The 18,532-nt window shown below is 42.9% G+C and overlaps 1 protein-coding gene across 3 annotated transcripts in view; it reads right to left on the reverse strand.

Moving 5' to 3' along the window:
- Positions 1–763: 763 nt before the first annotated feature.
- MOXD1 (monooxygenase DBH like 1) overlaps positions 764–18,532 on the reverse strand; it is a 92,892-nt gene continuing 75,123 nt past the window's right edge. For all 3 annotated transcript variants that reach the window (XM_053287502.1, XM_053287512.1, XM_053287521.1), the window contains exons 8-12: positions 16,984–17,175; positions 12,983–13,042; positions 6,895–7,037; positions 3,148–3,316; positions 764–1,248 (exon numbers count right to left, since the gene is read on the reverse strand). In XM_053287502.1, the coding sequence (XP_053143477.1) occupies positions 1,084–1,248; positions 3,148–3,316; positions 6,895–7,037; positions 12,983–13,042; positions 16,984–17,175 (729 nt within the window). In that variant the 3' untranslated portion in view covers positions 764–1,083. The remainder of the gene's footprint in view (positions 1,249–3,147; positions 3,317–6,894; positions 7,038–12,982; positions 13,043–16,983; positions 17,176–18,532) is intronic.

The raw sequence follows: 18,532 nt of genomic DNA on the forward strand, positions 1-18,532 counted from the left end.
ATTGTTTTAACAGTTTTAGCATTGTTTTAATGTTGTTTTAAAAATTTAAATTGTTGTAATGTTTTAACTTTTACTATGTCATTTATTTTGTTTTAACTACTGTTTTAAGGTGGGGTTTTTTGGTCATTTATTTTAACTAATATTTTAGCTTTTTGTTTGTTGTAAACTGCCCAGAGATGTGAGTTTGGGGAGGTATAGAAGTGTGTTAAATAAAAGAAAATAAATAAATAAAACCCTGAAGATGAAGAACCAGAGGAGATATGTTACCTGAAGCAGGAATAAACGAAATTCCGACGCTGACAAATACTTATATACTGCTTTTCAACAAAAGTTGAAATGGTTTACATAAAGAAGTAAAAATATATAAAGATGGCTCCTGGTTCTCAAAGGGCTCACATTCTAAAAAAGAAACATTAGATAGACTCCAGCAACAGCCACTGGAGGGATGCTGTGCTGGGGCTGGATAGGGCCAGTTGTTCTCTCCCCGCTCCATAAAGAGAATCACCACTTTTAAAAGGTGCCTCTTTGTTCAGTTAGCAGAGGAAAGCACTGTTCTCTAAATTGTTCCCTAAAAAAATTCCAAGCAGGCTTGAAACAGACCCAGTGGAAAGACAAAGGACCTGGAGTGTGAACATAAAATACACTTTCAGAGATTCTGCCATGTTCAGGTTTGTGATCTTTTTTTGAAAAGAAAGAGGCACTTTACACAACTAAGATGTCAAGAGCCGAGGGTGAAATAACTTGGCAGACTTCAAGATTATTAAGGTTACGTAGATAAAGTTTAGTTTATTACAATGGTATCCAAATACAGAGCAGCTTTTGTAGTCACAAAGTGATGTGCCAGGATGAATCAAATGGAACTATATAAATCAATTTCAATAATATGTCACAAAGCCATGAAATTTATGTACAGAATATATTGTAAATTAAAAAAACCAGTAATTTTTCTTTCAAAGGGCATCGACATTTTTTGAAACAGATTTAGTTTATGAACATGTAAAAAAATAACTCTACAAGAGCAACAGTGCAAACGTATCAGGACTTGCATGGCACAGAGAACATATATGAGTATGATCAGGATTATTATACAAAGGGCCCACTATTCCTTGGAGCAGTGGCTGAGATGTACAGAGCAATCAAGAGGGTTAAAAATCTTCTGCCGTTTAAACAAGAAGATGAGCTACATATAATTGGCTCTGTCACATACGGTCTGTCAATTTCAGGTGGTAAAGCCATCATTCCTTGTATCTGCAATTTAAAATGAAATAAAATTACATACACTAAAGGACTGAGAAACTGTCCTGGTTTAAATAGCTGATATGAACTTAGCTGGCATCACCATCACCACCAATGCATAATTTATAATCAATGATTATAACATGTTCATTATTCGTCATTTGTATTGATTTAGCAGATTTCTTCCCAAGGAGCTCACTATCTAAGTCAGGGCTGTACAACTCCAGCCCTCCCCATGTTTTTGAACTACAATTCCCATCAACCACAGCCACAGTAGCCAGTAGTTGGGGCTGATGAGTGTTTTAATCCAACATCTGATTTGGATAATGAGCACATTGGGGACAATGGCAAAATTAAGGCTATTGACAAAATTTCTGTAAGCTGCCACGAGCCCTTGGAATGTGAAGGGGTATAAATAAGCAAAATTAGATTTCAGAAGTTTGAGCCATAGTTATATTGGCCTAAATGCCTGCCTGGAAGCAGTAATGGGCTGGATGAGGGAGAATAAACTGAAGCTGAATCCAGATAAGATGGAGGTACTTATTGTGCGGGGTCAGAACTCTAGAGACGGTTTTGATCTACCTGTTCTAGATGGGGTCACACTTCCCCAAAAAGAACAGGTTCGAAGTCTGGGAGTACTTCTGGATCAATGTCTCTCCTTGGTTTCTCAGGCTGAGGCAGTGGCCAGGGGTGCTTTCTATCAGCTTTGGCTGATACGCCAGCTGCACCCATTTCTTAAGATCAAGGACCTCAAAACAGTGGTACATTTGTTGGTAACCTCCAGACTTGACTTCTGTAAGGCACTCTACGTGGGGCTGCCTTTGTACGTAGTCCGGAAACTTCAGTTGGTTCAGAATGCGGCAGCCAGGTTGGTCTCTGGGTCATTTTGGAGAGTCCACATTACTCCTCTGTTGATGGAGCTTCACTGGCTGCCAATAGGTTTCCGGGCAAAATACAAAGTGCTAGTTATAAAGCCCTAAATGGCTTAGGCCCTGGGTATTTAAGAGAGCGCCTTCTTCACTATGAGCCCCACCGCCCATTGAGGCCATTTGAGGAGGTCCATCTCCAGTTGCCACCCACTTGTTTGGTGGCTACAAAGAGACGGGCCTTCTAGGCTGCTGCCCCGAGATTGTGGAATGCGCTCCCTACTAAAATACGATCCTCCCCATCTCTGGCAATTTTTTTAAAACTTCTGAAAACACATCTCTTCAACCAGGCTTTCTCAGCTTTTTAAAACTTGTATTTAAATTGTTCTGATTATTTAATTGTTGTATTATGATGTTTTAGTTGTTAATTATTGTTTTGTGCTGTTTTATAATTTCTGTTTTAATTGTTAATTGATTTTAATGGTGTTGTTTTAATGTAAGCCACCCTGAGCCTTTTGGAAGGGCGGTATAAACATTTAATAATAAATAAATAAAAATAAAGCGATGCATCAAGAAATTACCCTTTTAATTGTGTGGCCAGGGAAGGGCGGTATAAAAGTTTTAATAATTAATAAATAAATAAATATTGCTCTTGAAACTTCCATGATCAGAGGCATTATACCACTATAATCATGTGCTGGCATGGCCTTTGGAAGTAATGGCCGTACCATTGTGCAACTGCATGAACATTATGTTACAGGGCGCTAGTAATGTTGCACAGTTTACCAACCAGTATTTCTCTGATTACCAGATGTTGGGGGCCAGGAAAAGGGGACAGTCATCATGATCATGCCTTGTTTCTGTTTTTTTCAAAGGCATCTAGCTGGCTGCTGTTGGAAACAGAATGTTGAAATAGATGGACCTTTAATCTGATCCAGGCAAAGAAGAATGGGGTATGGAGAATAGGCAATTTCTCCATACTATTCTATTTCTCCAATCTATTCAACTGTAGGCTGAAGCACAGTTAAAGCAGGATCAACCTTACCGTCCACTCTGCATTGTCAGTCTTGGTGCATCTTACATTCACTGGCAACCTAAGAACAAAGTCATTATAGGAGAGACCCTGTTCTTTGGACCACTTAAACTTGTTCATTGCATCCATGAAAGAGAGGTTTCTGTATTGTTTTGGACTCTTGATAATGAATGGCCAAGTCCTGCATTTAAAAATAAAACATATTATTGAAATTCTTACTGCATTGTGTGTGTGTGTGTGTGTGTGTGTGTGGGGTTTATTTTTTTTGCTGCAGACAGGCTCTGAAAAACATGGAGAATAGCAAACTTATGGAAAATTCATTCATTCATTCATTCAATGTCTATACCACCCTTCCAAAAATGGCTCAGGTCGGTTTGCACAGAGAAATAATAAATAAATAAGATGACTCCCTGTCCCCAAAAGGCTTACAATCTAAAAACAAAACAAAACACAAGATAGACACCAGCAACAGTCACTGGAGGAATTATGAAATGAAAAGGGAGACATCTTTCCACCACCATTAATATGCTGCACATCAGATTTTTAGCAGGTATACTTGTTTTGCTATTTTATCTTCTTACAACAATTAATAAATTTTAGGCACTTGATTGATTGATTGATTGATTGATTGATTGATTGATAATGAAGTGCTTCATCACATATATTTAAGTGTAAGTCACAAAATAGGAACTCTGAATCAGGTCTTCAAAGCCAGGACTATTATTAGTCTCTTCAATTAATTACCATGTTATCCGAGAAACACAATTTGCATTTTTGGAGTAGCTAAGCAACTTGTCTTTCCTCGGGCCAAATCTGTTGTGTTGTTCCTTGGGACGTTATTATGAATGAACATTTAAGAGAGCATTTCACTAGTTAGCCTTGTTGATTTTCAAAATCAAAAGATCAAAAAGATGGATGTGCAAGCTCTAAATTAGAACCTTGTTTTCTCCCTAGCAGTTAGGAGAGATTAAATGAAGCCAGCAAAAGAAAGACTATGAGGTCGTTCACATGACCTCAGTCCCCCACTGGGGAGTTCTGTGGGTAAGGAAGGAGCTTGCCTGCCTTCCCTGACAGAAGAGCATCATCATCTATACTTTTGCCATGCCATGTGCCCACACAAGTGGTGGTGTGATGAGGGCAAAAGCTTGGAATGGGAAGACTTCCCACTCTCACTTTCCAGAGTGTCCTGCACCACAAGTGTGGTGGCTGAGCTCATTAGAGCAGCTGCCGTACTTGGCACAGCTGCTCTTCCCCCACCTCTGGACCACAGGTTATTTTACCTCAGTAAAATGCCAAGTAAAAAAACAGGGCTACCTTCTTCTAGTGCAGCCGGGAACAGAGGGCTCCCAGCACTCCAGATGTCATAGGAACATAGGAAACTCCCATATACTGAGTCAGACCATTGGTCTATCTAGCTCAGTATTGTTTTCACAGACTGGCAGTGGCTTCTCCAAGGTTGCAGGCAGGAATCTCTCTCAGCCCTATCTTGGAGAAGCCAGGGAGGGAACCTGAAACCTTCTGCTCTTCCCAGAGTGGTTTCATCCCCTGAGGGGAATATCTTGCAGAGCTCACACATCAAGTCTCCCATTCAGATGCAACCAAGGCAGACCCTGATTAGCCAAGAGGACAAGTCATGCTTGCTACCACAAGACCAGCTCTCCTCTCATGAGCATCCTGGGTTACCCTAGGCAGCTTGTGTTGAGAGAATAGCCTCTACAGGTGTTGTACTCCAAGGGGGGTTGTCCCTGAAACAGTACTTAGAACTATGGGGTCATTCTCACAACCAGCCCTATCAGGGCTGTAACTACCCTACCTGGGTAGGGCTGGTCATGAGAAGCCGCACGATTGGTCCCGATCCTGGTGCTCCTACACCGGGCAGCCTGGGTTTTGTACTAAGGTAAAAGTGAGGTAGAAGGGCATGTTTGCACCCTCCTACCTCAGCGCCTGGTCATGTGGAAACTCGGGCTGCTGGCAGCCCAACCTTCCATAGAACCGGGAGGAAGAAGGAGTGGCCTGGCAGCACGGAACTCCCCCAATGCACCGCGCTGCTTGCATGGTGCATTGTGGGATACTGGAAGACACAGCCAGGTTTCCTCCATCCTCCTTGCTGCTCCAGCCGGAGTACTTGCACATTGGTCATGTGGGTGCACGGTGCAGCAGGGCCGGGAGTGACCCAGTAGTTGTGGTCATGTGAGCCTTTATGCCTTGATCACTTTTTAGTATAAAACTCTACCGAAAGTATAGTCTTTAAAGCATTGCTGGATATCAGCTATATACTTATCCCAACTGTGAAAACACAGAAATGTTAATCATTTAAAGACACATCGTTAGCCTTAATTCTTTAATTTATTCAGACTAATTTCAGCACTGTCCAGTCTCTTTAATATTGTACTTTGTGGACTCTTTTACCACAGTAGTCCAGACAACAGTTATTTGCAACAGTGCAGGACAAAGTCTCCCTGGCTTGATTCTGTATGAACTTGGGGTGGGAGACTTTATATTTACTTATTTGCATTTATATCCCATTCTTTCTCCAAAGAGCCCAGTGCATTGTACCCCTGAAGCATTGGATGTTGGCAAGATAAGATAAGATAAGAGGCAACATCTGATGCAGAAGAAGGGCTGTGGATCCATGTTCAAGTACTGAAGGCTTCTTATGTAGTAGATCCTCCCTCCAAAAGCCTTTCCCACTAGGATATGTTCCTGATGGTTGTATAGCCTAGGAACAGATTTATGCATGTGGAAAGAGCTTTTGGAGGAAGGGGAGAGAAGCAAAACCACTCGCCCTCTTTCTCTGTGCCCGGTTCACTGCACAAAGCACTGGATATTGGCCACTAGCTCTAGTTTTCATACCAAGAACCTGCTGTGCTGACAGTTTTGTTGGGAGCACAATGGGGGCTAGAAGCCTCCCTGCCCAATGCCTCCTGCTAGTCCTTCCACTATCCCCCCCCCACCACTTCCTGTTCCCCTTCTCTCAATCCTATCTGGCCACAGCAGTGACAGGGAAGCAGTGTATCAGCATACAGAACTACACACACATATACAGTTATTCACATGTTATGTTGAACACATGGGCAGCAGCACACTTCCTAACTGCGCCCTGCATTTGAGATAGTCTGTGCCCAGGTTCACTTTTAAAGTGAACACATATACAATCATTTACACAAACATGTGTATAGACATCTCTAAGTGTTCATAACACTGTCTGAAAATACGATGGGAAATAAGCAATTCAACTCTTAAACATTGTGGACGTGATCCTCTCCCCGCATGAAGACATATGGAAAAGAGCTTGCAAGTCACCCAATAGGAGTTTAGGAGAACCATCCCCTCTCCTACCTGACAGCCCCTGTGCACACATGTTGTTGTAGTTGTGCAGGGCCTGCTGCAATGCATTTGGGAATTTGTGGCACATCTCACCTTGCCACAGCCTCCTCCCTAGGCCCTTGGAGAACATGCTTCTCTTAGCTTGCACAGCAGAGGCATGAAAAGTATCAGGACACAGGATACAGCATGAGACTAGGTGGATTGTGTTAATATATGCATATCTGTCGTTAGTCCAGACAGCTTTGATCCTTGGAGGTTGAAGAGCAGTCTACTTACAGAAAATGTCAGTTTTCTTTCAACACAATTTAAGAGAAGTACAACCAGAAAGTAGTAACCAAGAATGTGCTTAGTAGTGTCTCAAGGGGGCTGTTCCAGTGATATCCAATGCCATACAGTTTTGCAATAGCACAGTCCATAATATACCCTACTTACCTTACTGGTCTGTATATTTCTTTAACACCAATAAATTGAAGTTGTTCCATTATGTCTGGAATACTTGCACACCGGGTAAGATTTATTCTTGGGTAGTACAGAAGGTAAGAAAGGCACATTTCATTTCTGGTGCTAAGACCACCCTGAAAATTTAAATAGATTAACAATATGGGCTTCAGGATTTCTCCGGTAGATCAGTATCTTCATTGGGTAGATATGGGGAATGTTTCCCAAGACTACTATATAGTTATTAATAATTACAAGAAATCCATACTTAAAGTGCACATCACACAAAGCAGAAACAGCAAATAACCTACAGCTACAGCTCTATGACTGTCACAGAAGCCATTGCTTCTGTGCCAACTGTCTTTGCAAGTTGTAAAACTTACATTCTTTTTTATTGTAGCTGAAGTGAAACTGATATAAAATGAAGGAATTGATTATGCACAACAGGTGCAGAAGAGTTTTTTTTAAGCCAAATGGTGGGAAAGGGCACTATATTGACCTTTCTCATAGCTTTTCTCCTGTGTACTTACTTGGGCTATGCACACTAATTTTGACCAGACCTAATATCACCAAATCAGTTCCGGGATCCAGGTTTCTCTGAGTTTGCTCCAAAATCTGCTCATTGTTTTCCCCTGGTGCTTTTCCCTCTATGTACTTCAGCAGGGAAGTAAGTTGCCTAGGGAGCAAGACATTGCTGGTTCGAATCATTGCTGGTATGTTTCCCAGACTATGGGAAACACCTATATTGGGCAGCAGCGATATAGGAAGATGCTGAAAGGCATCATCGTATACTGTGTGGGAGATGGCAATGGTAAACCCCTCCTGTATTCTACCAACACAACCACAGGGCTCTGTGGTCACCAGGAGTCAACACCGACTCGACAGCAGAATTTTACTTTACTTCTCTGCCATCACTGCAACTTCTGACATTGTGTTCATATGTATATAACAATGAAAACAGTGGTAGCAAAAGGCAGATAGGGAAAAATGGAGTCATGCATGAGACAATAACATGGGGAAGAACAAAAAGAGCTAATCACTGGAGATTCAATGACTTCCAAATCTGGATAGTGACCCTCACTAATAGCCTAGGTTCTAACTCCATCTCAAGCAAGTTCTACTTATTTTGCAGAGTAGTGACTGTCAAAATTTCCCTTATGGCATTTTCACCTTGCTGTGGTGGTGGGGTTTGTATTTTCTGATAGTCCTGAGAGCCATGCCTGCAGCTACTGGCATGGCCTCCTATATTAGATCAATCAAAGAACAAGGGCTCAGGTGGCCCAAGGGCGCGAGCCTCTTGGCGCGAGCCGAAGGGTGAGAACACAAGGGCTCTTGTCCTTGTGGCTCTCAGCCGTGGGGTGAGCTGCCGGGGGCCCAGGTGCTTCCTGCTACAAAGAAGTCAGCAAGAGCAAGAGACTGCATAGGTCTGGATTTGGTTTTTTATCAAGCCAAGGAGCTGTGGTTGGTTAGGCTGAGGAGATGTGTCTGGGAGAGCAGAAAAGCAGGGATGGAATGGAGGCGCAATATCACAGGTAGTGGGTAGGAATGTGCACGGACTGGTTTGGAGGCCATTCTAAAGGCCTCCAGATCGGTCCGGACACAGGGCGGTTCGGGGTTCGGGAGAGTAGGGTGGGGGGTTCCATTAAGGGCGGGGGGGCTTTACTTACCCCTCCCGCGCTTTCCAGTTTGGCGCCGTAATTACTGAAAAAGTCCCGGCGGCAGGATCCCTCACCGCCTGCTTCATTCAATAACATGGCTGGCTCCTCCGTGGTTAAAATATCGCCCCCTTGAAGACCCTGCTGCTGCCGCCGCCCCCTGAAGCCCCCCTCCCGCCCCCTTAAATCTCGCCCCGGACCCGACCTCAAGTTAGCTAGAAATGGGCGGGCGGCGGGGGATGGGTGGTGGGGTTTAGTTTGACTGCTCCGTCTGCAGTGGTGGTGGGCCAATTAGGATGGTCCACCCCCAGAGACTTATGGACCTGCTTGGATTCCAGACGGCCCTCGGGGAGTTTCCAGTGTCCAAAGCTGGTGACCCTGTTGAGGCCCTGATCTGGAATGGAGAGACAGCCCAGGCTGTTGACACGGGTGCTCCTAAACATCCTCTCCGACTTGGTGGAGCCTGATCTGCTCCTTGGTTTTCCTCAGAGCTTAGGGAGATGAAACAACTGGACAGCTGGAATGACACTGGAGGAAGAGTCGTATCGAATCCAACCGAACATGGGCTAGAGCCCATTTTAGGGACTACTCCGTGGCGGTGGGGGCGGCAAAGAAATTATTTTTCTCCGCCTCCATTGCATCTGCTCAGTGCAGAAAAACAGAGCTGTTTCGTGTGGTAAAAACATTGCTCCACACATCCCCCCCAGGTAATGGGGGAGGAATCATCTACGGCTCATTGTGATCAGTTTGCTTGCCACTTTGCAGATAAAGTCACTCGCATCCGTGCCGATTTGGACTCCAGAGTTTTGGCAGTTCCAGCAGATGTGCCTCTGGTACCATCTGGACCTGTTGTGGTGGATTCTTTTCAGTTAGTGCGGCCTGAGGATGTGGACAAGATCCTGGGCAGTGTGCGGACAACATCGTGTGCTCTTGACCCTTGCCCTTCATGGCTAATAAAAGCTGCCAGGGACGGTACAGGTAGATGGTTGGAGGTGACTATTAATGCTTCATTAAGGGAGGGCAGGATGCCACCATGCCTCAAGGAGGCGGTGGTAAGACCATTATTTTAAAAAGCCCTCCCTTGATCCCTCCAACCTGGACAATTATAGACCGGTCTCTAACCTGCCCTTTTTGGGCAAGGTGATAGAGCGTGTGGTGGCGTCCCAGGTGCAGAGGGTCTTGGATGATACGGATTATCTGGACCTTTTTCAATCTGGCTTTTGCCCCGGGTATGGGACTGAAACTGCCTTGGTCACTCTTGTGGATGACCTACGCTGGAAACTAGACAGGGGGAGTGCGTCCCTGTTGGTTCTGCTGGACCTCTGGTGGCGTTCGATACCATCGAACATGGTATCCTTCTGGGCCACCACTCAAGTATGGGAGTCGGAGGTACTGCGTTGCAATGGTTCCGGTCCTTTCTTGAGGGGAGGGTCCAGAAGGTGGTGCTGGGGGACAACTGCTCGGCTCCGTGGCCACTGACCTGTGGGGTCCCGCAGGGTTCGGTCTTGTCCCCCATGCTGTTTAACATCTACATGAAACTGCTGGGAGAGGTCATCCAGGGACTTGGACTGAGTTGTCAGCAATATGCGGATGACACTCAGCTCTATCTCTCCTTGCCATCTGATCCTAGGGAGGCGGTGGATGTCCTGAATCGGGGGCTGGTGGTTGTGATGGGTTGGATGTGGGCTAATAAACTGAAATTGATTCTGGACAAGACGGAGGTAATGTTGGTCAGTAGGAGAGCCAATCGGGATGAGGAGATTTTACCAGTTCTGGATGGGGTTGCACTCCCCTTGAAGGAGCAAGTACACAGCTTGGAGGTACTACTGGACCCGGCTCTGCTTTTGGAAGCTCAGGTGGAGAAGGTGGCCAGGGGTGCCTTTGCATGGCTTCGGCTAGTGCGCCAGCTGCGTCCCTTTCTTGAGAAGGCAGATCTGGCCACAGTTACCCATGCCTTAGTCACATCATGGCTGGATTACTGTAATGCGCTCTACGTGGGGCTGCCCTTGAAGAATATCCGGAAACTGCAGCTAGTGCAAAATGTGGCAGCTAGGGTTTTGTCTGGAGCTGCCCGGTGGGAGCACATCACACCCATTCTGAATGAGTTGCACTGGCTGCCAGTTCGTTTCCGGGTCCAATTCAAGGTGCTGGTTTTGACTTTAAAGCCCTTAACAGTTTGGGCCAGGGGTATCTGAGGGACCGCCTGCTCCCAAGGGTTGCTGCCCACTTGACGAGGTCATCTGAGGGGGCTCTGCTCCGGGTGCCGACAATGAGGGAGGCTCAGCGGTTGTGCACTCGGGACAGGGCCTTCTCTGTTGCTGCCCCCAGACTCTAGAATTCTCTCCAGTGGCCATTCGCTCCTCAGACTCCATCACAGTTTTTAGAAAGCTTGTTAAATCTTGGCTTTTTATCCAGGCTTTTACATGATTGTTTTTATTGCTGCTTCTATGTGTTTTTACCTGTATATAGTTTTTATGCTTGTATTTTATAGTTTTTAAATTTGGTCTGTTTTTATATTTTTAGCTTAAATATTTTTATTGTCATTTTATTGTATGTTTTTTAACTTTTGTAAACCGCCTTGAGATTGTTTTTAATGAAAGGCGGTATATAAATTCAACAATTAAATAAATAAATAAATAAATAAATAAATACCTGCTTAAAGGTAATGTGTGCTATCAAGTCGATTTCAACTCCTGGTGCCCACAGAGCCCTGTGGTTTTCTTTGGTAGAATACAGGAGGTGCTTACCATTGCCTCCTCCCATGCAGCATGAGATGATGCCTTTCAGCATCTTCTGATATCTCTGCTGCCTGATATAGTACCAGTGGGGATTTGAACCGGCAACCCTCTGCTTATTAGTGAAGCATTTCCCTGCTGCGCCACTTAAGGTGACGATACCTGCTTAGGAGTACTGAAAATAATCTATGAAGGTATATTAAGCAGCCTCAAGAACAGGTGAAATATTTATAACCCTTCTACTAATTAATTAAAGTTCTCAAGGCAGTTTATTATATATTTCAATTTTATTCAAAACAACCTGGGTTTCAGATTCCCTCACTTGGGACTTCCTTTCTCAGTATCTCCTGAGCATTCTGGTTTCAGGTTTCAGATGGATGGGACTGGAGGGGAAAACATTTTTACCAGCTTCCCCCCAGTCTTCAAATGTTCCAACTTCCTTTATGCTGCAGAATCTCGTGGCCACAGCAGGCCTCTTTGGAAATAACTGGAAATTTCCCCAGCTTGGAAATGGCGGCTGAAATAGCCAAATGTTAGAGACTCTCATAGGTCGGGCCTTTTTCTCTCATAGGTCGGGCCTGTTAATACTTTTCTGGCTCCTAGTGGGAATGAAGATACATCAATAGATATTTTCAAGTTGTTTGCAAGTCTCTCCCCTGTCTGCAGATGTTCTAACTGCTGAAACATTGTCTCCGTGGAAAGAAACTATGAAGAAACACGTAGGGAATTTGGGAGCAAACAGTACAAAGAAAATAGCAATGGACAGTAAAAGGTTTAACCAGAGGCCAGACACAAATGTGATGGAGAGGACCTCTGTGCTGGTGATTTTGACCACTAAAAGCTTATGCCAAAGTAACTAAAGTCCGCTTTACCTGAATTCTCAGAATTGGAACTGGATTCCATAGATCCAAGTTGGATTCCATAGATCCAGGGTAAATTAGTTAATAACCAAGCCTAAGTATAGTACATACAAAGCACAAATAAAGACAAAGGATGGTTAATCCCGTATTTGTGGAGTATCCTACAGCTAGCATAAAATCTCACTGCCAGATGAAACTGACATTCATTTCTGAAAAGGATTACCAAGGATGGTAATGTGCACACATTAGAGTTTTCTGGCTATTACTGATTGCCTTAATCTAAATTTTGCAAAAGAAAACAATTCCCATGGTGTAACCTCAGACTAGCATTTGATCCCATACAGCTTCATGTGAGGCTTAATATTATCCATGTCATACCAAACAATGGACTGGAAATATGTAGCATACAACAAGATTGACACACTCATGATTCTTTGAATTTCCTGAAAGGTTTATCAGCACCAAAGCATACAGTTTTGCTATACACCTTATGAACTCAACATGGATGATCAATAATGACATACCTCACTATCTTCCATCTTTTGACATTTATATAATTCTGGTTTTATTCTACTTATAAAATGCAATTTTACAAAAATGTTGTATACTACATTTTTATGGTAAATAAGAACAAATGTCTGTATAGCACCCTAACCTGCTTCCTCTTTTATTTTCTCTATCAGCATAGAAAAAGCAGGGCAGGAGGAAGTTGTTTTAGTTCATCGTTTCTGATTATGTCTACATTTTATAATCTGAAAAGAATGTCTGCTGTCAATATTTTAAACTGAAGACATTTTCATTCAATTTCAAGCCACTTCATAAAGTTACTTACCCAAGTCATATGTGATCGATCAAGAGTGCTGTAGTGACATTCAGTGACCAAATTATCTCCCTGAAACACAACATTTAAGAAATTCACTGTTACAAATGCAATATTTGAGTCATTTTAGATAAACATGCAGATAGGTAGACATTTTAAGAGCATGATAGCATTGAAAAGTGAGTTTTTTTAAAGATGTAAAATGTATACTGAAATTTCATGTGCTGCATGACATTTATATTGATTGGTATAAAATATGCCACACAACTTTTTGTGTGAGTTTTTTTAGTGTTTCTTTTTAGAGTTTTTTAGGGCAATGGGTATATGGGGGGCGGTTATATTGGGATATATTTAGCTATTTCTTGTTAGATCCTATAGAGGTTGTTGTAGATTCTTTCAATCTCGTTGTTCTGTACAGGACAATGACAATAAAGACTATCGTATCGTAATTAATTTGTCCTACAACATCAACCACTATTTCTCCTCAGGAACAGGAACCCTGCTGTAAAAGGTAGTTCAAAAATGTGTTGGCATCTAAATAGCCAGTTCTACTTTTCCTTAGAACCAAAATGTGCAACCCAGCTACAAAAATCACAGATAATCCTTTTTGGAGCATTCACATCAATATGCCCAATGGACATGTAAATCAACCTTAATACTACTGGTGATAATAACTTCAATACATCTAGCATCACCACTACTGCATTTACCACATTCTCTTATTTTAAAACCCCCAACACCCTGATATTTAGTAGTTTATTAAAACAAGATGAGTGTTTTAAATGTTATAATTAAATTATCTCACAATAATAAGGTTGCTACAGGAGGATAAATTTCCATGTTGCAAAGGCAGAGCACTCTTTGTCATGACTAGCCATCCTCAAAGCTCTGAGGCAGACAAGGCAGCTGACCACTGCTGACAGATTTAAGCAGGGAGAAGCTGTTTCAGGCTCGTGCAACTATGATTTTACTTCTATCACAAGCCAAACCTGTCCAGTAACAAAAATGGGAACATCCCGAAGAAGTTTAGCTTATACAGAGTATCAAAGAAAATTCAAAATGCTATAACTAGAGAATTAGGAATTGAAACATAGGATTCTAGAATCATTTGGAGGGCACTTTGAATAAACATAGGCATATGAACTGTTCCTATGGGTCACAGCACTGAGGGCCAAACTACAGGTGAAACTCGGAAAATTAGAATATCGTGCAAAAGTCCATTAATTTCAGTAATGCAAATTAAAAGGTGAAACTGATATATGAGACAGACGCATTACATGCAAAGCGAGATAAGTCAAGCCTTAATTTGTTATAATTGTGATGATCATGGCGTACAGCTCATGAAAACCCCAAATCCACAATCCCAGAAAATTAGAATATTACATGGAACCAAGAAGACAAGGATTGAAGAATAGAACAATATCGGACCTCTGAAAAGTATAAGCATGCATATGTATTCAGTACTTGGTTTGGGCCCCTTTTGCAGCAATTACTGCCTCAATGCGGCGTGGCATGGATGCTATCAGCCTGTGGCACTGATGAGGTATTATGGAAGACCAGGATGCTTCATTAGCGGCCTTCAGCAATTCTGCATTGTTTGGTCTCATGTCTCTCATCCTTCTCTCGGCAATGCCCCATAGATTCTCTATGGGGTCAGGTCAGGCGAGTTTGCTGGCCAATCAAGCACAGTACACTGTATACTTTTCAGAGGTCCGATATTGTTCTATTCTACAATCCTTGTCTTCTTGGTTCCATGTAATATTCTAATTTTCTGGGATTGTGGATTTGGGGTTTTCATGAGCTGTACGCCATGATCATCACAATTATAACAAATTAAGGCTTGACTTATCTCGCTTTGCATGTAATGCGTCTGTCTCATATATCAGTTTCACCTTTTAATTTGCATTACTGAAATTAATGGACTTTTGCACGATATTCTAATTTTCCGAGTTTCACCTGTATGTACACAGTGCATGCACATGAGTGCAATGGTCAATCCCAATGGCCTTTGCAAACAATAAAAGCCATCTGGGGAGAAAGCAATTGGACTTGAACAGAGACAAAAAAGTAGTGTATGTGTGCTTAATGCTTCCCCTACCATTTATCCACTCGACATTTCTCCCCTAGTAACATTCCCCCTGCTCGGATCAAGATGCATATCTCGTAAAGGCAAAACATTTTCCCCACAGGTGAAAATCTGCTAACTGGGCAGCTTTCTTATATTTAGCAAGGAGAGAGCAACTGTCCTTATTCAGTCCAGAATAGCTTCTGTCTCCTTGGTGTTTCTTTTTAGATTGTGCCCTTTGGGGACAGGGGACAGATTTCCCATACATTTGTTATTATATGTAACTGTGTTGGAATTTTCTTTGTTGAAAAGCAAGATATAAATATGGTAGTAGTAGTAATACTAATAACAGTAGAAGTTTGGAGAGGAGAACTGGCAGATGGGTAAAGAGGTTTAAACATCTCTCCCTCTCATGACTTCTTGCTTTTTGTGTTCTTTAAAAAGCAGTCTTTGGGGTACTATTGTACATTTGTATGTGCTATGTGCTTTAGCCTTGGTCCAACCTCACATGCTGGGGCCAACAGTGACCTTAGGATGCCATTGTAATAGTTATTCATTCTCTTCCTGCAGTCTTCACATGGCACAGTTCTTTTCCAGTGCACTTTTTTAAATAGCATCCACAACTTTCCATACTTACAATGCTATTGTGATAGAAGCACATTAATGTACTGGGGTAAGTGATTTCTTTCAAAAAAACACAAAAAACATAGTTGTGATCAGAAGCGCCGTTAGGCCTACAACTTGGGGTGCATGTCCGTGGCCGCCTTCCTTTCCTGGGGGGCCCCAGTGCACCTGCTTCCCTGCCCCACAGCCGGCTCTACGATGCCTCCTCTGTGCCCTGCAGGGCTGAAGCTTGGGACTGGCTGTCATTGGGAGGCTTGCCTGGCGGTTGGAAGGTACCTCCCCATTTTTGCCCCACCTTTTAGATATCCTGCAATGGTTTGGCTTAGAGCTTTGATATTGGGCACAGATGTAGGGCAGGGTGGGAGGGCTCTGTATATTTAAATTGAAGCAAGATATTTTTTAAAAAAATAATAATAAAAAATAAATAAATACCCTGTGTTCAAGTTGGTTTGCAATCCAGAAGGTCTGAGTGAGAACTGTGAAGCAAGGGGCATGTGGTGTGCTTTTACATTTCCCCCCATACAAATGCACTACAGATGCACGCTCATTTGTGATCCAGCTGTGTGTTTGAACTGTGGAGCAAGGGACATGTGTTGTGTCCCAGTTAGTTTGTGAATGGTCAAGAATCTATTGGGAGTGGTGTTGCCTTTATTATTGTTGTTGTTGTTCTTGTTCTTGTTGTTGTTTTAGCAAATGCACACTGGCCCAGAGCTGTGGATTTCTGATGAATGATCAAGAAGGTATATGGATTCTTTGAGGGGTTGCATAATCTTTCCCCAAGCCCCAAATGCACTCTAGCCTACACCTATGGGTTTGTGGGTCCATTACAAGAAGGTGTTTAGATTCTTCAGCTGTTCGGCAGGTGGGAGGAGCTGGCTGAGGCAGAGTGCTCTGCTGCTTACCTCAGTCTTGTCTGCCTTCCTGTTCCTGCCTGCCTGTGCCAATGGGAAACTGTGTGAAACCATGGGGCTATGTGGACCACTTTGGGAACTTCTGTTGAAAAGCAGTATACAAATAGTACTACTACTACAAGGAGGAGGAGGAGGAGGAGGAGTGTGTGGAGGGGGAGGCACCAGTAACTCACTCCAAAATTACCTAGCTGCACCCCTGGTTGTGATTTGCAAAATGCACACATGAAAGCAGAACCAAGTTTCACATATGTAAGCAATATAATGAACTCCCAACACACACACCTTACTTCCTCCACCAATCTCGATTTGCCAGCTACAGGATTTGCATGCATGTAATATGGATATTCTTGACACAAAATATAATATGACAGCAACCTCACTCTAAAATCATTTGGAACACTTTATATTCATACCGGCAAGATGGTTCTTTCTTCTTTTAGATACTGAAACTCCTGGAAGTTGAAGTCAAAGTCATCATCATAGGCCAGCAGCTGCTGTTCTTCTCCTTTGCGGAAATGGCGCATCCTTATAGCTCTTCCAGCAAGGTGTGCATGGAGAAGAACTGCAAACACATGAATCCCAGTCGGCTTTTCAGCATCCAAGGCCTGAGAAATACCAATAAAACCTATCAGCTTACCACAGACAGTGTGGCTGAGATCACATGTGATGTTAGAAGGATACATAGACTGTTCATTTCCACAACACACCCAGCCTTCCCAATCCACAGAGTGACTGAAATTCTGACTACCAACGTGTGAGCATAAACAGCAACTTCACCCACGCAGTGGGACCACCACTGCAGCTCCACTGGTTTTCTTACGCATGCTTTTTTGTGTGTGCAATGGATCCAGTGGGCATTTCTCCTGGAGGGCTCTCCTGAACTCCTCAAACCCTCTGTCACAGCATACACAGGTCACTGCCCTCAACAACATGTTTCTACTGCATCAGAGGGCTTTGGGAGCGTGCTCCAGGAGACGTGCCACTGGCTCTGTTGTGCAAAAACATGCAAACAAGGGAACTGATGGAGCTGCGGGGATGGTCCCAATGCATGTGTGAAGCTACTGTTTAGGCACACACTTCAATAGTCAGGATGTCAGCCACAGAATGTGCAAACACGATGTTAAGTATCATGCGATAGTTAATCTCCGCTTGGACCACTCACTTTCATAGATACATTTTGCTCTCTCCCCACCCCCACAGATATTATCTTTAATGGAAATGAGCTTTCCAAAAATAAAAAGGAGCCCTTCAAAAATTCCTAAGATACATGTGGACCTTTTTAGCATGTGCAGTGTTCAAGGTGTTGCTTGGGCAGCAGCTGCAACCTCTTTAAATGTTCTTGTGCCTTCCTAACATGTTCTCAAAGCTTAGCAAGATGCAAAATGCAGGGGAGTTTAGAGATCGTTAAGAAACAGTGAGCAAAGGCAGTCCTAAGTCCCCTCAGTAACCCCACTTCATCAACCCCCAAATTCTGATTTCTCATGAGCTTTCATTTGCTCTCCATATTGTTGTTGTTGTACATTTGATTAAACTTTTCCCACAACAAAACATTTGGCATTGCCAATGTATGAGAAGAGAACACATATGAACAGACATCTGGTTGCAATTATCTTTTGCAGCTTGGAAATTCATTTGCCCAGCTGCAAGAAACTCAATAACAGAGCAGTCTAGAGTTAAGTCAAAGTTATTAACTGCGGGTGAACTGTAAAGCATAATCTTCAATTATTAGAAAGAAAAATGGCCTCGAAAAGGACTACAAATCAAGACTGACATCCTCCTTCAACATCTCTCCCCCTCACCCTACATTTTATGTATGTATGTACATATTAATTTATTTATCATATTTCTGAACCACCTGATATAGACATCTCTAGGCGGTGTACACAGTTAAAACATAGTGAATATAAAACAATAAAACCAGTTAAAATTCACAAAACAAGTTAAAAAAACCCCTCAAAATAT

The sequence above is a fragment of the Hemicordylus capensis genome, chromosome 1 (assembly GCF_027244095.1).
Source record: "Hemicordylus capensis ecotype Gifberg chromosome 1, rHemCap1.1.pri, whole genome shotgun sequence".
Lineage (NCBI taxonomy): Eukaryota > Metazoa > Chordata > Lepidosauria > Squamata > Cordylidae > Hemicordylus > Hemicordylus capensis.